This window comes from Xenopus laevis, chromosome 2S (assembly GCF_017654675.1).
Source record: "Xenopus laevis strain J_2021 chromosome 2S, Xenopus_laevis_v10.1, whole genome shotgun sequence".
In the NCBI taxonomy this organism is placed as follows: Eukaryota; Metazoa; Chordata; class Amphibia; order Anura; family Pipidae; genus Xenopus; species Xenopus laevis.
In genome coordinates, this window is record NC_054374.1 from 146,963,355 (window position 1) to 146,986,269 (window position 22,915).

General features: G+C 41.5%; 1 protein-coding gene across 1 annotated transcript in view; it reads left to right on the forward strand.

The window, feature by feature from the left end:
• Positions 1-16,922: 16,922 nt before the first annotated feature.
• Positions 16,923-22,915, forward strand: part of flt1.S (fms-related tyrosine kinase 1 S homeolog) — a 40,839-nt gene continuing 34,846 nt past the window's right edge. Inside the window, 1 exon segment of the mRNA NM_001086387.1 lies at positions 16,923-17,166. Within this exon segment, the coding sequence (NP_001079856.1) occupies positions 17,130-17,166 (37 nt within the window). The 5' untranslated portion in view covers positions 16,923-17,129.

A 22,915-nucleotide genomic window follows, 5' to 3' on the forward strand; every position in this document is an offset into this window, starting at 1 on the left:
AGCATTCAGGCCCAGTGGCTGCACAGATCATATCTGATTCCCATTGTAAGCAGCAGTCCTGTCCTGCTTTATGGCAGCTGAGTTTCTAGCTATCTGTATAACAGAGCATTCTGTCCCAGTGACTGCACAGATCCTGTCTGATCCCCATTGTAAGCAGCAGTCCTGTCCTGCTTTATGGCACATTTTAGTGGTGCCAATGATGTGTGAATGCTCGACTTATCCTTGTATTTTCAAATGCTAATTAGCTTTGGTTCTATTCCATTGTGAAACCATTGTGCCTTACACATTGCCAGTGTCTGCTGACACTCGAGGGGGAAGGGGAAAGACATGGACCTGCACAATGTTTGTCTCTATCCACTCAATAGACACTGGCAATGTGTAAAGCACAATGTTTCACTATTCATAAAAGATCATAGTATGTTACAGTTATACTGTTAATCCACTCAATAGATGCTGGCATTACAGGGGCGGGTTAATGAATAGGCTAACATAGGCTATAGCCTATCTGATCTGATCCTATCTGATCCCCATTGTAAGCAGCAGTCCTGTCCTGCTTTATGGCAGCTGAGTTTCTAGCTATCTGTATGACAGAGCATTCAGGCCCAGTGGCTGCACAGATCATATCTGATTCCCATTGTAAGCAGCAGTCCTGTCCTGCTTTATGGCAGCTGAGTTTCTAGCTATCTGTATAACAGAGCATTCTGTCCCAGTGGCTGCACAGATCCTGTCTGATCCCCATTGTAAGCAGCAGTTCTGTCCTGCTTTATGGCAGCTGAGTTTCTAGCTATCTGTATAACAGAGCATTCAGGCCCAGTGGCTGCACAGATCATATCTGATTCCCATTGTAAGCAGCAGTCCTGTCCTGCTTTATGGCAGCTGAGTTTCTAGCTATCTGTATAACAGAGCATTCTGTCCCAGTGACTGCACAGATCCTGTCTGATCCCCATTGAAAGCAGCAGTCCTGTCCTGCTTTATGGCACATTTTAGTGGTGCCAATGATGTGTGAATGCTCGACTTATCCTTGTATTTTCAAATGCTAATTAGCTTTGGTTCTATTCCATTGTGAAACCATTGTGCCTTACACATTGCCAGTGTCTGCTGACACTCGAGGGGGAAGGGGAAAGACATGGACCTGCACAATGTTTGTCTCTATCCACTCAATAGACACTGGCAATGTGTAAAGCACAATGTTTCACTATTCATAAAAGATCATAGTATGTTACAGTTATACTGTTAATCCACTCAATAGATGCTGGCATTACAGGGGCGGGTTAATGAATAGGCTAACATAGGCTATAGCCTATCTGATCTGATCCTATCTGATCCCCATTGTAAGCAGCAGTCCTGTCCTGCTTTATGGCAGCTGAGTTTCTAGCTATCTGTATGACAGAGCATTCAGGCCCAGTGGCTGCACAGATCATATCTGATTCCCATTGTAAGCAGCAATCCTGCCCTGCTTTATGGCAGCTGAGTTTCTAGCTATCTGTATAACAGAGCATTCTGTCCCAGTGGCTGCACAGATCATATCTGATTCCCATTGTAAGCAGCAATCCTGCCCTGCTTTATGGCAGCTGAGTTTCTAGCTATCTGTATAACAGAGCATTCTGTCCCAGTGGCTGCACAGATCCTGTCTGATCCCCATTGTAAGCAGCAGTTCTGTCCTGCTTTATGGCAGCTGAGTTTCTAGCTATCTGTATAACAGAGCATTCTGTCCCAGTGGCTGCACAGATCCTGTCTGATCCCCATTGTAAGCAGCAGTCCTGCCCTGCTTTATGGCAGCTGAGATTCTAGCTATCTGTATAACAGAGCATTCTGTCCCAGTGGCTGCACAGATCCTGTCTGATCTCCATTGTAAGCAGCAGTCCTGTCCTGCTTTATGGCAGCTGAGTTTCTAGCTATCTATGCTCTGTTATATATGCGGGGCATGGCAGGCTTTGCACATCTGTTCACAAATGTTTATCTAATATTCCTCTGTATAATTATGTCCAAGGAACTGATTAAAAAACTAACTAGGGGTCGGGGGGACCCTGCCGAAAATGTAGCCAAGGGGCCTCATGTAGTGTTAATCCGCCACTGGCTGGCAATGTGCAAGAACTATGGAATCCCTAGTCGTGTGAATAAACTGGAAACAAAATATATTCCCAAAATGAAAATTGTTTATTTTTTTGCACACTAGTACAGAGTGATATTCACCAAAACACTATAAAAGAAGATTTTTTAAAAATGACACTGTTAAATAATTAGCCTACAGTATGAGTGTTTGTAACAAAAAACAAATAACGCATCAGGCTGTGGACACAATAAAACTTTTACTCTGAACCAGTGCCTGTTGGAAGTCTGCCTTCACTTAGTAAGCCCTTTGGGCTTGTACTGTCTGTGTAGTTTGAATAAACATTTAACTAAAGAACCTCCATTTTGGCTCATCTATTTAGGGCTAGTCCACACGGGGAGATAGCCACGCGTTTGTGGTCGCGGCGACAAAGCGCCGCGCCAGTCGCCGCGACCGGCGCAGGCGACAGTTTTGTATGGGCGCCTATGTAAAAACGCCTGTGCTAACCACACGAGGCGATGCGCTTTTCAACAGTCGCCTGAAAAAGCCTGGCGAGGCATTTTCAGGCGACTGTTGAAAAGCGCATCGCCTCGTGAGGGCTTGTACAGCAGTATTACTTTCATGTACTGGAACTACTGTATATACATCCATTTTGCAAACTATTTGCCTTGTTTTAAATAGCTTTTGTTTAGCAGAGATCAAGCTCCGTCTGCCCTTGTTCAGATGATCTTGGTAGCCGAATAGAACCACAGCTAATTAGCATTTTAAAGCACAAGGATTAGTTGAGCATTCACACATCATTGGCACCACTTAAATGTAACAAAGGGTTTGGACTGACACACTTATTTGTGGATTCTGCAAAGAAAACAGTGAAGGGTGAAGAGAATTACTAGTACCAACGACTTCTCACAACTATAAAAAAGACAATAGTGATCATTAAGTAAGACACTTTTACCAGCTATCACTATTGTGTATTTTGTATCCATGGCAAGTAATTGCTGCTAGTAGCTTTTTATCTGGGTAGCTAAGCCAAGTTTGAAATGTACATCCATTTACTTTAATGTAGCTCAGTGACATGTAATTAAAATGTACTTTTTTAAGTTTGTAAAATTTAAGTTGGCCATAGATGTACAGATTTTTAACAGATCCAATCCTCATCGTGAGACCAAGATCTTCTGAGAACCATCGTACAAACGTTCGAATTGTCCATCAACTAAAACGACCAATTTGCCAGGAAAACAAAGGGGAGCCGCCTGCTTGGCCCTGCAAACACAGAGAGATTGTACTGGGACCGACAAAGATTTTTAACCTGGCCGATCAATTTCCTGACAGATGTCGGATGAAAAAATCGTAAGATGTTCCATCGTTCGAATCCCACTAACCTCACGATAATTTGACGGATCGGTCGGGCTGCGCTGAAATCGGTCGTTCGCCAACGAAGAATCGTCGCGTCTATGGGGGCCTTAACTGTCTAACTGCTATGCAACAGCTACAGCTTTATGTGTAGTGAGAAAGATACATGGAGGCAGATGGAAAAATAGAGAGACCGGGGGACAAATGTAATTTTGGGCTGAGACGGACACAGGGGATAAAGTAAAAATTGGGCTGATTGAGGTTTAAAGGGAATAAAGTAAAAATCAGGTTGAAAGGGGATTCAAACCTATGACCTTCCATTATCAAAACCAATTCCCTAACCACTACTCTACAATAGGGCTACAGCTTTCTTTGCAGAAGATACACGTAGAAAAATGATCAAAGTAGAGAGACCGGGGGACAGATGTAATTTTGGGCTGAGACGGATACATGGGATAAATTAAAAATTGGTGAGGCAGAGGGACAGAGCGGAAAATAAAAATCGGGCTGAGACAGGGACACAGGGATAAAGAAAAAAAATCAGGCTGAGAGAGAGATACAAGGAAAAAGTAAATATTGGGGTGGCAGAGGGACAAAGGGGATAAAGTAAAAATTGGGCTGAGAGAGGTTTAAAGGGAATAAAGTAAAAATTGGGCTGAGAGAGGTTTAAAGGGAATAAAGTAAAAATCGGGTTGAGAGGGGATTCAAACCTATGACCTTCCATTATCAAAACCAATTCCCTAACCACTACTCTACAATAGGGGTACAGCTTTCTTTGCAGAAGATACACGTATAAAAATGATCACAGTAGAGAGACCGGGGGACAGATGTACACATGGGATAATGTAAAAATTGGGGAGGCAGAGGGAAAGAGCAGAAAATAAAAATTGAGCTGAGACAGTGACACAGGGTTAAAATAAAAATCGGGCTGAGACAAGGACACAGGGATAAAGTTAAAATCGAGCTGACACAGGGACACAGGGATAAAGTAAAAATCGAGCTGACACAGGGACACAGGGATAAAGTAAAAATCGGGCTGAGACAGGGACACAGGGATAAAGTAAAAATCAGGCTGAGACAGGGACACAGGGATAAAGAAAAAAAATCGGGCTGAGAGAGAGATACAAGGAAAAAGTAAATATTGGGGTGGCAGAGGGACAAAGGGGATAAAGTAAAAATTGGGCTGAGAGAGGTTTAAAGGGAATAAAGTAAAAATTGGGCTGAGAGAGGTTTAAAGGGAATAAAGTAAAAATCGGGTTGAGAGGGGATTCAAACCTATGACCTTCCATTATCAAAACCAATTCCCTAACCACTACTCTACAATAGGGCTACAACTTTCTTTGCAGAAGATACACGTAGAAAAATGATCACAGTAGAGAGACCGGGGGACAGATGTACACATGGGATAATGTAAAAATTGGGGAGGCAGAGGGAAAGAGCAGAAAATAAAAATTGAGCTGAGACAGTGACACAGGGTTAAAATAAAAATCGGGCTGAGACAAGGACACAGGGATAAAGTAAAAATCGAGCTGACACAGGGACACAGGGATAAAGTAAAAATCGAGCTGACACAGGGACACAGGGATAAAGTAAAAATCGGGCTGAGACAGGGACACAGGGAAAAAGTAAATATTGGGGAGGCAGAGGGACAAAGGGTATAAAGTAAAAAATTGGGCTGAGAGGTTTAAAGGGAATAAAGTAAAAATCAGGTTGAGAGGGGATTCAAACCTATGACCTTCCATTATCAAAACTAATCCTCTAACCACTACACTACTATTGGGCTATAGCTTTTGGTGCAGAAGATACACGGAGGAAAATAGAGAGACCTGGGAACAAATGTAAGTTCGGGCTGAGACGGACACATGGGATAATGCAAAAATTGGGGAGGCAGAGGGACAGAGCGCAAAATAAAAATTGGCTGAGAGAGGGACAAAGGAGATAAAGTGAAAATTAGGCAGAGGGGGGATTCAAAACTATGACTTTAAATTACCAAAAGCAGCACCCTAACCACACTTCACTACAATATGGCTATAGCTCTGTTTGTAGTGTGAAAGATACCCTGAGGCAGATGAGGACAGATATAATATTGGTCTGAGATGGACACAGGAGATTAAGTAAAAATCGGGGAGAAAGTAAAAATGGATCTGAGAGGGAGACGTGTATTAAAGATGTACACTGTAAATGAAGTGCCGATCAGGCGCCACCTGGTGGCCGTTTGTGTAATTGCGCCTATTTTAATTTATGCTCCTCTCTTTGGAGAACGTCGGGGCATCGTGTTTCCCTGCATGTGACGCGACTAGCGCATTTATCTTGATCCGTTACAGCGCGCCAGATGTACAATTCTTTCTGGCTCCATCTGTAGGTCTTTCATCCTTCGGCTTCTGAACTACCGACAGGGATGCCATCCTATTCGCAGCCAGGAAAAAAGGGGAAGTCAAGTACCTCAATGCCACTCTTCAATTGTATCCAGATTTCACGGCAGAAGTACAACGGCAACGTTGCACATTCCAAGATGTGATTCCAAGATCCAATCTACACCCGGATCCCCCTGATATGGAGGCTTCCCCCTCACTGGGTGGGAAATACAACAGTAGAGGCTATTGTTCACCCAACCCTGGCCCAATACAGCTGACCCCTATACAGTGTGGGATGCTTTTAAGGCCACTGCGAGGGGCCTATATATCTCAGGGATCAGCCAAGCCAAGAGATCGCTAGCCCAAAAAAATAAACACACTAGAAGCGGAAACCTCAGAGAAAGAACAAATATACTTAGCCGATGCTACTGATGAGAATAGAAATGACTGGATGATGACAGAATGACTCCTCTCACTAGCCTCGATAAAACAAGCGCAAGCCCTTATGCAAAGACAGACAAACAGAATTTTTGAAATGGGAGACAAGGCTGGTAAACTATTGGCGATGTTGGCTAGGGAGGATAGAACTGCAGCCACAATTCCCCTAATCAAAAATACAGCAGGAACTCTAATCACACAACCCCGTCAGATATTAGACACATTCAAATAATTCTACATAAACAGATGATGACATTTTAGCATACTTGGGAGACGCTCAATTGCCATCCCTATCCAGATATACTGGAGGCCCCTATTACACTGGAGGAAGGAGAAGCAGCTGTGAAAGCTTCCCAATCAGGCAAGGCACCCGGCCCTGATGGCCTCCCAGACGAATTTTATAAACACCACTTACTGCTGCTGGTGCCCCCTTTAACATCTCTATTAAATAAAATTGCAAACAGGGGTACCACACCTGAATCAATGTCACAGGCCTTTATTTCAGTAATACCCAAAAAGGGAAAGGATGTGTTACAATGCTCCGCTTACCGCCTGATATCGCTTATAAATTTTGATGCTAAAATATTGGCTAAGGTTCTGGCGAAGAGGCTTAAACCATCCATGAAAGAATTAGTACATTCAGACCAAACTAGGTTTATACCCACAAGAGCAACTGATGTAAATATCAGAAGGCTTTTCACACACCTACAACTACAACACAACAACACTGGAACTCGGGCAATAGCGGCTTTAGACGCGGAGAAGGCCTTTGACTCGTTCGAGTGGCCCTTCCTGTGGCAGACTTTAAAAAGATTTGGTTTCGGTCCCCGCTACCTCTGCTAGCTACAATCGCTATATCACTCCCCTACTGCACAAATCAGAGCCAACAACATACTCTCCCCTGTATTTGAGTTACATCGAGGCACCAGGCAAGGCTGCCCGCTATCACCTTTTTTATTCTGCCTAGCTATGGAACCCTTGGTTGATATAATAAGAACCACACCAGGCATAGGTGGATTTACTAGGGATAATCTCTCAGAAAAATTGTCACTATATGCTGACGACCTATTAGTGTTCCTAGACAACCCCAATCAAACCCTAACCAGTCTGTTAAATGGCATTAACAATAATGGCAGGTATTCTGGCCTTAAAGTGAACTGGAGCAAATCTGTTCTGTTTCCACTAGACGAGGAGGCCAAAAAGCACTTGCCCCCTGATTCGCCACTTAAGTGGATAGAGACATTCACATATCTCGGAATCCAGGTCTCACAGGAGATCGCTCAATACAGGAAGCTCAATATTGACCCAATTCTGACAGATATGACAGAAATAAATTCTCACAGTAGGCCTCGTTTCCTCTTTCACTATATGGTAGAATTAACCTGGTTAAAATGAAATTTCTTCCTAAGTTTTTATATGCTTTTAGAAATACACCCGTAGCTTTGCCAAAAGGTTTCTTTACTCAGGTTAATTCATCGATTATTACATTTATATGGGCTAACAAGATCCTGAGGATAAGCCATACCACCCTGCAACGCTCAACACTGGCGAGTGGCCTAGCGTTGCCTAATATATACCATTATTACTTGGTGGCTGTATTATTTACCGCTCGTTGGTGGTTCGAGTCGGATTGCTTGAACTCCGCAGTGACCTTGGAAGCAGCCGCTCTGGGATCCAGGGAGGCTTTGAGATTACTGGTATATAGGGTAAGGGAGGCACACCCATTAGTAAATAGATCTATGGATACAACCATTAGAGCCTGGAAGGCAGCACAGAGCATCCTTACCCCTAGGGGTCAAAAAACCTATTTGCCTCAGGCACCATTGTGGCGCAACAGAAACCTTCCTCATATGATCCAAATCTTGGCCACTACCCTAGAAAACAACCTGCAGCTACAGGAGGTACCCAAACCACTCTCCACCATTTACCATACCATTCAAGCCTGGGAGGCAAAACAGGGGCTCCACTGCTACAATAAATGGCTACATGACCTGAACCAAGAGAAGTGGTCGGAAGTTCTAAGACATTTAACACAACCTACAATTGCGAGCAGAGACAAGCTGCAGAGACAAACAGGTGAAATTCCTGCACCGTTCTTACCTAACCCCTGAACGCCTACATCGCATCACTCCCATGAGAGTCCCCGATTGCACACATGGTTGCGGTCATCCGAGTTCCTGTATACATATGGTCTGGTCCTGCCCCAAGCTAGCTACTGGATACAAATCTTTGCATTCATATCCAAGGTCATGGTCCTTACAATACCACTGGACCCAACACTGGCATTATTGGGCCTTACTAGAGGCATTGTAGACTCGATAGCAAGTAGGATCTTACTTCAATTGCTAATGTACTATGCACGAAAACAGATAATCTTAAAATGGAACAGACCAGACACTCCAACACTCGAAAACTGGAAAGAACTTGACAACAAGGCATTGCCGTGCTACAAAGCTGCCTATTTTGCTAGGGGATGTACGGACAAATTCATAGACATATGGATGATTTGGGTGCCTAATGCTGAAACTAATAGCCCGCATGTATTTTAGGAAGATGTGTATAACTTGATGCCCTGTAAATGATTAAGGCACTGGTCCGGGTCCGCCCCTCTTTCCCCTCTTCTCCTCTTTCTATTTCTATCCTTTTCTCTCTCTTTCCTTAATTTTACTTTTACTTCATTTATTGTTATTTGACAAAACTCAACAAAAAGTAAAAAAAAACAAAAAAACATTTATAATAAAGACGTCCATACAACTTTAAATTACCCACCCAATGCAAATTGACCTAAGTGCAAGATCACTAGCGAATTTTCGCTAAGCACAAATAAACGCTAGCGCATCTTCGCTAAGAAATGCTCGAACTGCCGAAGTAACACTAGCGAAAAGTCGCCAGCGTTCAGCGCCCAGGACGCAACTCCGCATATTAGTGAATTGGCGTACCTGTAGCGAACTTGCGCCTTGCGAAGTTGTGCGAGGTATGGCAAAGCAGTTGCTGGCAACAATTCACCCTTTAGTGTATCTGCCCCATAGTATCTATATTTCATATATGGGGCAGTTCTGTGCAAGACAATAGGGATGTAGCGAACGTCGGAAAAAAAGTTCGCGAACATATTCGCGAACTTGCGCAAAAATGCGAGCGGTTCGCGAACGGTTCGCGAACCCCATAGACTTCAATGGGAAGGCGAACTTTAACATCTAAAAAAGACATTTCTGGCCAGAAAAATGATTTTAAAGTTGTTTAAAGGGTGCAACGACCTGGACAGTGGCATGCCAGAGGGGGATCAAGGGCAAAAATGTATCTGAAAAATCTGCCTGTGTGTGCTTGGAAGAGATAGTGTAGGGGGAGAGCTGTTAGTGATTTCAGGGACAGATGATAGTAAGTTTGCTGGCTAGTAATCTGCTTGATACTGCTCTGTATTGGAGGGACAGAAGTCTGCAGGGATTTGAGGGACATTTTAGCTTAGGTAGCTTTGCTGGCTAGTAATCTACTGTTCTCTTTAAACAACTGCCATACGTTGACCTTGTAGGCATTGTTTGGTGTTTTTTCTGGAGACGGTAATATTATGGATATTTAGACAGAATGTGAACAAGGTCACACAGCTAGATGGCAGTTGGTTGAATAACACACTGGGCAAAAAATGCCTACAGGGCAAATAATGCCTAAAAGGTCAACTTATACACTACTACAGCGATGGATACGGATTACGTAAAATATATTATGGCTGCTTGAAAAAAGTCACTCCGGTGTTTTTTCTGGAGACGGTAATATTATGGATATTTAGACAGAATGTGAACAAGGTCACACAGCTAGATGGCAGTTGGTTGAATAACACACTGGGCAAAAAATGCCTACAGGGCAAATAATGCCTAAAAGGTCAACTTATACACTACTACAGCGATGGATACGGATTACGTAAAATATATTATGGCTGCTTGAAAAAAGTCACTCCGGTGTTTTTTCTGGAGACGGTAATATTATGGATATTTAGACAGAATGTGAACAAGGTCACACAGCTAGATGGCAGTTGGTTGAATAACACACTGGGCAAAAAATGCCTACAGGGCAAATAATGCCTAAAAGGTCAACTTATACACTACTACAGCGGTAGTAAAATAAAAAAAAGTAAAATAAAAAAAAAATGAATATTAAAAAAAAAAAATTAAAGTTGGTGCTGCTGAACTACTAGGAGCAGCAGATTAGCACACCAGTCCCACTCCCCAACACTGCTAGACTAATAGCACTGGGCTCTTATAGTAGTAGTAGTAGTAGTAGTAAAACAACAAAAAAATAAATAAAAGCAGTCCTTACAAGGACTACTGTTATTGCAGCAGTCAGCAGATGAGATCAGAAGCAGGACAGCTGCCCACTGCAGCTACATACAGAGCACTGCAGTAGAAGGTAGATTACTAGCCAGCAAAGCTACCTAAGCTTAAATGTCCCTCAAACCCCTGCAGACTTCTGTCCCTCCAATAACAGAGCAGTATCAAAACGATTACTAGCCAGCAAACTTTCAACTGTCCCTGAAATCACTAACAGGCAGCAGCTCTCTCCCTACACTATCTCTTCAGCACACACAGGCAGAGTGAAAAAACGCTGCAGGGCTTCGGTTTTTATAGGGAAGGGGAGTGGTCCAGGGGAGAGCTTCCTGATTGGCTGCCATGTACCTGCTGGTCTGGGGTGAGAGGGCAAAAAAAAGCGCCAACAATGGCGAACCCAAAATGGCGAACGTCGCGCGACGTTCGCGAACTTCCGGCGAGCGCGAACACCCGATGTTCGCGCGAACAAGTTCGCCGGCGAACAGTTCGCGCCATCTCTACAAGACAACACAGTTCTAGGATACATGGGTGTTGCAGAAGACGTTCAACCCTGTCACAAACAACAACACATCTGTTATCCTGTGTGTATCCCTCAATGTGAAAATACTATCTCTTAAAACACCTGGCACTTAAAGGGGGAGTAAATGCTGTCATTTTAACTAATTTGTAATTAGTATTTTAAATAAAATTCAAATAACCATTTATTAGTAGCAGCAATGTTGTACAGGTATAGGATCCCTTATCTGGAAACCCGATATCCAGAAAGCTCCCATATTTTATCAAAATAATCCAAATTTTAAAAAAAAATTTTTGTTGGGAGCAAAACCAGCCTATTGAGTTTATTTAATGTTTAAATTAATTTCTAGTAGACTTAAGGCATGAAGACCCAAATTACAGAAAGATCTGTTATCCGGAAACCCCCAGGTCCCGAGCATTCTGGATAACAGGTCCCATACCTGTACTTGTTTCTTCATTTCTTTCCTCCCTATAGAGTTTAGGCATCTGTACTTATTATACAGGGTCAGACTTTCAAGACTGTGCATGCTTTTTATACCATAGCAGGCTACTCACTGCTGCCTGCTCTCTGCCTGTCACTTCACCTGATAGCTGCGCCACTGGCTAATGCTTTTAAATTATACCATCATCAAAAGTCACTATGAAACCTACTGATTTGTATTTGACTGTAATTCTAAGCGATGTGCCCATTAGGGTTTTTTTTGGCAAGAAAGGTAACCTAATTTAACCTCAGCACTGATGAGAAAAGAAGCAAATAACATGGCACTAGGCAGATCACTATGGGGAGAAACCATACTGCATCTTGATTGGTGGAGCTGTATAGATACTAAAGGGTCAGAAAAAGAAAATCTAAATAATCTAAATAAATTTACATATATTGTACACTTAGGGGCAGATTTATGAAGGGTCGAATTTCGAAGATAAAAATACTTCGAAATTCGACCATCCAATTAAAATACTTCAACTTCGAATATCGAAGTCGAAGTTTTTTTCAGCGAATTTGGGTATCCTGCGGTCGAAGTAAAATTGTTTGATCGAACGATTAAGCGATCGATCAAACAATTTTACTGCGACTTCCAAAAACTTAGAAAAATACTCTAGAAGGTCCCCATCGGCTAAAATAGCACTTCGGCAGGTTTAATTTGGCGAAAAATTTGAAATCAAAGTTTTTTTAAAGAGACAGTACTTAGATTATCGAATGGTCGAATATTCGAACTATTTTACTTCATAATCGAATTTGAAGTCGTCGTATCCTTTTCGATGGTCGAAGTATCCAAAAAATTATTTCGAAATTTTTTTTACTTCGAAAATTCCCTCGAATTCGCTTCGACCCTTGATAAATCTGCCCCTTAAAGGGTCATTCACCTTTGAGTTAACTTTTAGTATGATATAGAGAGTGATATTCTGGAGCAATTTGCAATTGGTTTTCATTTTTTATCAATTGTGGTTTTTGAATTATTTAGCTTTTTATTCAGCCTCTCTCCACTTTGCAATTTCAGCTATCTGGTTGGTAGGGTCCAAATTACCCTAGCAACTATGCATTGATTTGAATAAGAGACTGGAATTTGAATAGGAGAGGGACTGAATAAAAATGTGAGTCAGTGACTCCTGTTTGAAAGCTGGAAAGAGTCAAAAGAAGAACTTATAAAAAAGTAAAAATAAAGACCAATTGAAAAGTTGATTAGAATTGGCCGTTCCATAATATAAAGGTGAACCATCAATTTAAAGGACCAATATATGCCTATATGTTGATTTGATTTGAGCAACATAATTCTGCTATTTATTTAATTTTAACTGAAAAAAACACCACATTTCAATATACAGCACTAACACATTGTTTAGTTATTTACCTGTACTTCCTCCCCCTTTGATTAAAAGAAACATAACGCTTATGCTGTGTTGATCTGGAAAGAACGCATTATGGCAGATATAATAATAGAATTCAGATTCTATGTTGTTGGCAGCTTGTTAATCTCTTAGCCAACAATGTTTAATACATGTTATTTGCTGGGAAAAGGGATAAAACTATAGGTAGATAGATGCCCAACCTTTTTTTTACCTGTGATCAACATTTAGATGTAAAGTTGAGGAGCAACACAAACATGAAAACAGATGATAGGGGTGCCAAATAATGGCTTTTGATTGGCCACTTGGCAGCCCCTATGTGGACTGACAACCTACAGGGAACTCTGTTTGGCAGTGCACATGGTTTTTTTTTTATACAACCAAAACTTGCCTCCAAGCCTGGAATTCAAAAATAAGCTCCTGCTTTGAGCCCACTGGGAGCAACATCCAAGGGGTTGGTGAGCAACATGTTTCTCAAGAGCCACTGTTTGGGTATCACTGGGTAAAAGCATGCTTCAAATAATAAATAATTCATACAAAAGGATTGAAACAAATGGCATGGACTTTCCATTTTTTTGGTTTCACTGGTCTTGTATCCGTCATCTAGTTGGAAAAGGGAGATGACAGGGTTAAATGTGCACTCAAGCAAAACAAATTAACAAACAACCAAACAGATACGTGTTTATGTGAAAAGATCTTAGGGTAGGGGCACACGGCGCGATTTCGCCGCGATTCTGCGCTAAGCGAGTTGTCGCTGCGTTTTTTAAGCCGAAATAGCTTTGCTAACTTTGGCGCTGGCGTCAATGCAAATCGCGGCGAAATCGCTGCGCTAATTCACACGCGGCGATTTCGAGCGACAATAGAAAAAAGATCGCCGCGTGTGTTTTTACGCTCGCGATTCCCCATAGACGCCAGCGCAAAAGTTTCCCCAGCGATTGCGGATTAAAAGTCGCGGCGAAAAGTCGCCGCGAGTCAAATCGCTGCGCTATCGCCTAGTGTGGCCTTACCCTTATAGGAATTTTAATAGATTTTTTCATTCAAGTACAGGTACAGGATCTGTTGTCCTCCAAATTATGGGAAGGTCACCTCCCATAGACTGCATTATAATTATAAATAAGTAATTCAAAAATGTAAAACTATTTCCTTCTTCTCTGTAATAATAAAACAGTACCTTGTACTTGATCCCAACTAAGATATAATGTATGCTTATTGGTGGGAAAACAATCATTTTGGGCTCATTTAATGCTTATATGATTTTTTAGCAAACTTAAGTCTCAAATTATGGAAAGACCCCTTATCTGGAAAACCTCATGCCCCAATTGTTCTGGTTAGTAGGTCCCATACCTGTATTTGTCATGACTGTACGATAGAAGGAAAGTTTCTATAAAAGTTAAGCTGGCCATTGACGTACAGATGTCACCCATGTATCGGACAAACGATCGAACGTCCCAATCTTCCAAACCAGCCACTAATCATTCCGATTAAATAAAGTAGTAAAAGAACAAATCAGACAATGTTCTGTCCATGACAGCAATCGTACAAAAGTTAAGTCTGAAAAATTCTAGTGACAGTCACCCACTGATATGGTCAGACAGGCAATACATGCAGAGAAATTATCATTAGCTGACAGAAATCTTCGAACCTGTCCAATTGACTAAACAATCGAACTCCATGGTACAAAAAATGTCGGGACTATCCACACACTATACTATGGCCAGCTTTGACCCCAGAATTTGACTATCCCCACTGAGCCATCTGGCTTCCACTGCCTGCTTTCCTGGGATATTCAGAAGAACCTGTGGTACTCAACAGTTTGCATAGTAGCCCGTTCCCAATGTGGGGAGCCAGCACTACTATTCTGCTACTCAGCAGACCTGATTGGGAACTGCAGTATATGGTGATGCAATACTGTCATTGGCTAGAGGTCTAAAATGCCCACATCCTATTGTAATTCAGGAAGATCCAATCACCACCCAGAGAAGACTCATGGAGAGATGTAACAAAGGTGCCATTGTTTTGGCACACAGTCAGGAGCCATACATAATTTATCATGGGGTATATGATGACCCAGACAAACAGATCATTTTGTGCATCATCAGCTATGCTTTGGGGCCCTCTTTTTAAAGAGTGCTCTGACCGTTTTCGGTGATTATGGCACAGAGATTAGCCACAAATGGAATCCCTGGGTGCACACCCCTTCCCACTACAAGTCTCTAGTGGTCAATTTTATTGGGTGGTGCATTTTCTCTGTAAACCAAAACCCCCTCCAGATAAAGCAAGCTCCCTTCTCATGCACTATGATGGGAGTTCTAGTTCAGAGACAGAGAGTGATAAATTCTCACCCTGTATCTCTCAGGCCTGGCAAACAGAGAGGACTCCTTGTCACCATTTCTGTGCACATCAAAAGCCCTCTGCAGGAGGAAGGTGACTTTTTCTCAGGGATATTTCCCCACCATGTAATTGTTAGGAGGACAATAGAGTCCTGTGTCCGTCTCGTTGGCACCAGATTTCTACAATACAGGAAACAGCATTTCCTTCAGGAGCTGGAAATTAACTTGGATCGTGCCTTTTCCCGTTTTTATTGCTTAACCACGCCGGGGACACCGGGATTTTAAAGAGCTTTATAAGTGACTATTGCCCTGTGAGGCAGTAACAAATAAGGGAGCAATTAGCAAGCTCTAAAAATATAGATGTTTAGGTGGGGCTAGGAGCTATATATGAACATTTATTAGCTATTGTCTTATTAAGGCACAGAGGTTCCTTTGGTGGCAAAGAAATGCAATGGGAATTGAACTTCTTCTACAGTACATAGGATTAAAGGGAGATTGTGCTTTATATATATATATATATATATTTCTATATCTATTTATTATAAATAATTAGTATTATATATATATATATATTTATATGAATATATATATTTATTATAAATTAATTAGTATATTTCCTTTGAGTAGTGTTAGTTCGCTTAAAAGAGGCAAGCAGTATGGCATCTCATACAAGCAGTTATAAAAAGAGAAATGAATGAAGTCTGATGCCTTTATATTTTGCTATGCTTTAAAAGGAAGCTAAAGGGAAAAGAAACTGCTCTTATAAATTGGCTATATTTGTCGCTTAAATTAACCACAGATCCGTTACAAAATTCCTAAGGGGTGGGGGGGTGGCTGTATAATCATCTGATGAATAATCTGCATCTTGGGCGAATGACTATGCATTTCAAGCTATTTGCTCCAGGCCCTGCTTAGGTCCCATTTTATTGGTGGTCTAGGAGCGTACTATTTACTTTGCCTTTAAATTAAGGCTATACAACATATTCATTTGTGTATTCTTGCATTGTAAACAACCATGTGTAATGCATAAGCATTCACCCAAGATACAGATTCATTATCAGATGATTATACTTATTTAAGTGACAAATATTGCCTATTTATAAGAATATTGTATTTTTCCTTTTTTTTATTTTCCTTTTAAAAGAAAATAAATTATAAAGGCATCACACTGCTTGCCTCTACTGAGCTGCAGCATTGTCTATAAAATGTTCCTTATTATTTAATTTTTTTCTGATCCCCTAAAAAAAAATTAAAATTGGGGTTCTACTGTTATCTGTTGTATTTTATTCCCCTGTTCCTCCTGTGTATATTGTCAGCAGGCTAAATGGCTAAATATGGTGTGTTGCACTATGGGGGGAGACCCTGGTAGGTAGAGATTGCGTTCTGCTGCCATATTACTTGGCATAGTTTGTATAATCTCTCCCCTTGGGATAGAGAAATTGTTCTGCCCCAGATTAGTTCTCACAGTTTGTGAGGCTTTGCCCATCAGGAGGGATGAAGGTAGTGACTAATTGGTGCAGGGGTAGGTGTGAGGATGGGGCTCTGTGAGGTCAGGGAGGGGGCGGGGTGGATACAATAAAACACATGAGGATGGGAGAGTTTGGCTGAGTATAATGCATGGAAATATCAGAGGATTCCGGCCACTTCGTCCCTGTCATCCAGGATATTCCTTCTCACAGTCAGATCCCTTGGCTAAGGGCAGGTCATTCAGTAGGAGACTGACGAGGGGAGAGGACGCATCAGAACTGCTGGTTGCTGGAAATCACTGGATACATTTATTGCTCACAACCTGGGGACCACACATTGCAGGATCCACATACATCTGGAGCAATTACCTATGGTTTATTTTTGGAACTGACTCTGATTTGTGGGATTTTGGCCAGTCTGGGCTGCTGTGATCATCATGTTAAGCTGTGCGACGGTGGCCATGCTCTGCTTGCTCTTTGGATGTCTGCTGCTCACAGGTAGGCATACAGCAAATCAATTGCCTGATTTTAGGATGCCTGGTGCTCACAGGTAGGCATACAGCTATTCAATTCCCTGATTTTAGGATGTCTGCTGCTCACATGTAGGCATACCGTCACTCCATTGCCTGATTTTAGGATTTCTGCTGCTAACAGGTAGGCACAAATCCCCTACCAAACCTGATTTCCCCTGCCAGGTTGGTTATGTGCCATATAGGGCAAACAGTCCCAAGCTCTGTGCCATATCATTTCTTCGCATAATGCCTCTGAATCCTTCTGGCATTGCAGAGCTGGGTCAAAGCATCATTGTTCCTTTCATCTTTTACTGAAAGAACGGACACCCCAGAGCACAGTCAGTTACCAAAAGCCTCATTTACAGCACCCAGATAAACCTCAAGGCAAGAAAGGGCTCTGTTTGGACTCAGATGCTCCGATATACCTGAAGCCAAGTAAGGATTTGTGCATAGCGGGTGCTAGTTCCAGATTGTTTAATGTTTGAAATGTAAGGCAGTTTCAGGGGGCATGTCCCAAGGTCCCCTTTAACTATCAAGCTGATATATATTGTTTTTACAGTGGTGAAAAAGTTACTAACCTATAACAAGCATTCACATTTGATAATGGAATAGAAGCCAGTTCCCCCTGCATCCTGCATGCTTTAGGGAGGTGTCCAGTATCCAGTAGGCAGGTAATGATTAGGCATAATTTATTAATTGTAATCACTGGCAGCACTGACAGCCCATGTACTCATAACTTTACTGAGTCACTGTGCCTGATGCTAGCTCTGGAGGTATGTGATGAATCTTCTTGCAGGTTGGGTTAGGCACATGATTTCTCGAAAAATGGTTCAGTGAGTATGCAGGAGTGGAACTGACATCTGGGAAACTGCCAAATGTACCAATCAGTCAGTTACAAAAGCATGGGCATATACTGTACTTGATTTGTCCTGTGTTTGAAGGAAAATAAAATGTTGTTGAAACTTATGAAGCAAAGGCAGATTATTCTATATTATACCTTAATAATTATGGCAATGTCACTGATCAGCATTGGGGAAAGATTCTGAGTGGCACAGAATTTGGATTATTGCTTTAAGAAGGTGTTGCTAGTGCTACTAAAGGCATTATCTTTACCTGCTATGCCACTGTCTCACCCCAGAGACTATTATCCCCCACTGCTACTATAGGCACCACCTCTCCCCACTATACCTGCTATCCCACAGCCACTGTCCCTTCCCAGAGAATAGTATTCCATAGCTACTATAGTCACCACCTCTCCCTACTATACCTGCTATCCGACAGCCACAGTCACTTCCCAGAGACTATTATCCCACTGTTACTATAGGCACCATCTCTCCCTACTATACCTGCTATCCCACAGCCACACTCCCTTCCCAGAGACTATTATCCCACTGTTACTATAGGCACCATCTCTCCCTACTATACCTGCTATCCCACAGTCACACTCCCTTCCCAGAGACTATTATCCACTGTTACTATAGACACCATCTCTCCCTACTATACCTGCTATCCCACAGTCACACTCCCTTCCCAGAGACTATTATCCCACTGTTACTATAGGCACCATCTCTCCCTACTATACCTGCTATCCCACAGTCACACTCCCTTCCCAGAGACTATTATCCCACTGTTATTATAGGCACCATCTCTCCCTACTATACCTGCTATCCCACAGTCACACTCCCTTCCCAGAAACTATCTCCATTGTTATTATAGGCACCATCTCTCCCTACTATAACTGCTATCCCACAGTCACAGTCCCTTCTCAGATGCTATTGCATTTTTAAATAATACTTATTTTTCTATCCTCTTACTAAACAACTCTGGAACTCTTTTGAGTTATATTGCTCCATGCCCTTATTTATCCTGTGCATTATCATCTATCCATCCATAATATGTTGTATACAAGCCACCCCCAGGGGCTAAAAGAATGTGTAATGTAAAAAGTCATCTTGCTCTTTGGATAATATTTAGTGCTATAGAAGGACACTGTTTTGGCAGAGATTGCAGATTTTTCAAAGTAAACATTGAGTGAGTTTGAGTCACTGCTATCAGCTCCATTCAGCAGCTCAGACAGAGAATGGGAAGCAGCACTGGCTTGCTGAATCAGCTTTGGCAATCTGCTCCCATCTATGTTCCTAGCGTTTGCTAAGCTGCACTAGGGGAAATAAACAATCTGATTTTCAGTAAAGAGAATGGGACCTAAATACCAACGCAACACATGGCCCCAATGCCCTGCACTTGAAGCATAGTTATCCTTTCCGTAATGCAGGGGTGTCGTGTCAGGCACATCATACCAAAATGACACCACATTTATAGTTTTGCAACAATATAATTTCGAGATGGTACTGAATATGCTGCATCACCTTTTTAGTATCTCAAGTATATCACTCCCAGGTTGTACTGAATGTTCTGCATCCCTTATATAATATCTCCCCCATGTCACACCCATATTGTTCTGAATGTGTTGCATCACTTTTAAAGTATTTCACTAGTATGTCTCCCAGATGATGCTGAATGTGCTCCTTCCCTTTTCTGGTATCACCCATAGATGGTACTTAAATAGATGGTTCACCGTTAAGTTAAGGTTTACTATTTTATAAAATGGCTAATTCTAAGCAACATTTCAATTTTACTTCACTTTTTCTTGTTTATTTATATATATATTGTTAATTTAAAGGTGAACAAACCATTTAATGCAATATGTCTTTTTTTATATTATCTTACCAGTTTCCATTCCTAGATGGTACTGAATGTACTGCATCAGTTTTATAAAATTTCACCCATATTACTCCTAGGTGATATTGAATGTGTTGCATTGCCTTTATGGCATTTCTCATAGATACACCCTACCCTTTTAGTACATTTATTCCTATAGAGTATTTAATCCATATAGCTCTGCTTTGTGATTTTTGTGTTTTTTGGAGGTGCCCAAGGACCCACACTTTCTAGGGCACCAGTTATATGCAGAAAAGGGTTGAGGAATATTTTTGTATCCAGTATAATTGTATCTAAATGAGGCTATGCTGCATGCAGCTTCAATCCCAGAATCCCCCAATAGCCGAACTGTGTTTTAGCTCATATGTTTTGGCACACTGTGATATAGTTGTCTAAGCTGAATCTTTTCAGATAAGATACTATGCAGACAGTGCTGATAATTTGACCTGATTTATGGATGTAAGGTCAGCAGCCAGTAGGGTATACAGTTGCCATCTGAGTTATAGGGATTCTGTGCTTTTCTAGCAGTTATCATTGCTGCAAATATAACTTTTGGAGAATTTTTACCTGTTTTAAAGCTTTTTGTTTCGGAATGGGCATGGATATAAAGCACAAAATGTTTATTTAAGGTTGAGTTTAATTAGAAAATATAAAAATAAGTAATGGGCGAATTTGTCCCGTTTCGTTTCGCTGAAAAATTTGTGAATTTCACGCGAAATTCACAAAATGGCAAAAAATTCGCAAAGCACGAATTTTGACTCTCGCGTAAATTTTTGACGCCTGCGTTAAAGTCAATGGGCGTCCGAATAATGTTAACGCGTGAGACGATTTTGATTCGAATGACTTTTCCAAAAGTGCGTCCAAAATTATTCTTTTTGTAAGATTTGCGAATTGATTTGCCGGCAGCGAATTGCAGAAATCCTACGCAAATTCGAGGCTGGCCCAATAGAAATCTAACACTATGTAGTGGTGGCTGTGTAGTCATGTGTTAACTGCTTAGCATTACTGAGACATTACATTATTGGTTACCAAACTAGGGGTACCCAAAAAAATGGATTGGGGACTGTGGATTGGGGATGTGCTAAGGTAGCCCTCGATTAAATGGTGTCCCAATAACAGGGGCTGAGGCACAAGAAGTCTGAAAAACACTGTTTTACAGGAACATGGGGGTATATAGAAAGGGTTGCACTTGTATTATCACTGTACTATAAAAGCAGGAATAGGAGAGGGTGATAATGTCCCCTTTCCCATCAATGGTACATCTCTGGTTCTTCCAGTTACCTTAAATAGACTTTTTCCGGACACTGAAGGAAATGGCTTTCCCATACCTCAACTTCCAGTTCTTTCCAGTTTTGGACCCTGAAATAGACATCTACTTCCTGTTACCTGAACTTGTCCTATAAACAGCCTTGTCTTCCTGTGACCTATAATGGCCATAGGATTACTCAATCAAACCCTGTTATCTCTCCACTTCCATTTAATTTCCTCCTTATCTCTATCCTTGCTTCCATTGATCACTAAAGATATAATACACACTAATTACCAGTCACCAGAGCCTGCAAACAGTCATGCTGTTTAACACAACAGGGTGTATAAATAGCTGGTTTATCATAGGACCCAGAATAAATGGAACTCCAGACAAAAGCAGTATTTCTATACCTCAGCACAGCCTTGTCCCTTCATACCACATTGCCTTACTATATACTTAATTTCAAATTTGTAGAGTCTTCTGCCTATAACATCTTGCCTTGCCTTGCAGTTAAAAGTCCTATCCCTGGCATCATCATGCCTTACCATACACAGTGCCCCACAGTAATAGCTACTTCTTGACATCATTTTATCGTAGTGTTAAAATCCTTGATGTTGCTCCAATGTTGCACAGCCTGCCTAATGCCTGTAGTTATGCAGTAAATTACAGGAAGAAAAGGTATTCCTGATGAATGGGAGAGTTGCTGGGTCAGGGTTAATATGAGGACATGTTGCACTTTCATAGGGTGTTTGACTCATAACCTCTCGGAAAAAGGTTTTTTTAATGGCACATGTCCTTTTAGGTTGGGATGGGCTGGACAAACACATGGATGTCCACATACTTTGGTTCAGATTGGAATGGTAGCTAGTTACTGCACAACACTGGAAGCAGAACTGGCATTTTTATTAGAGATCCATTGAACTGCACTGAGGGAACTACAGACAGAGAAAGTTGCTACAAGAGTATGAAAATAAGCCCTAGTCACTTCTGTGCCTTTGTATGTGTCCAACTCTTATAACTGCACCAGTACAATAGACTACAGCTAAGAGCCTTCCCCATCATGGAGCACAGCAGCAGGGCTTCAATCGAAGCTCATTGCTTTTTGACTGTAGCTAAATAGGCTAGGGATTATTTTTGTGATCATTATATGGCAGAGCAGTTACAATTAATGGAAAATTCCTCAGAAAAGTTTTATGCTTTTAGGTCATTCTATTCGTCCTACTCATTCTCGTTTAAGGGTCTGTGCCCCCTCCTTTAACATTGGTTCCATTAATAGGGCTTGTTCATATTTTTTCCTAATGTTTTAGTTAAGAAATGTAGCGTATATCATTATTTATTGCCCTCAGCAATAGCTGAAAATTGAATGTTAAGTCCCATTATACTCTCAGCTCTCAAGAAGACCCTCAGAAACAATTCAGCAGTCCACTGAAGCAAAAATTATGTTTCGCACAAGCCCTATTTGTTTAGCTAATGTTTAAAAAGGAGGCATACTGCTCCTTTGATGAAAGCCTTTTTATCTTGACTCGTGGGAGAAATGCCCCTGACCTCCCCAAAACAAGGTGGCTGATCCAGCACATACATGCTTATTACATGAATTGGCAAATACATTTATGATTTATGAAGAGTTGACAAATTAGTTGAATTAAATCTCATGAATACATCATAAATGCATTTTTTTGAGGTTCTTTGGAAATCTTGTTGTCCCAACTTCCCATTCTCATGGACATTTCCCCTATGTAATTGCTTGCGGACATGGTCCAGTAATATT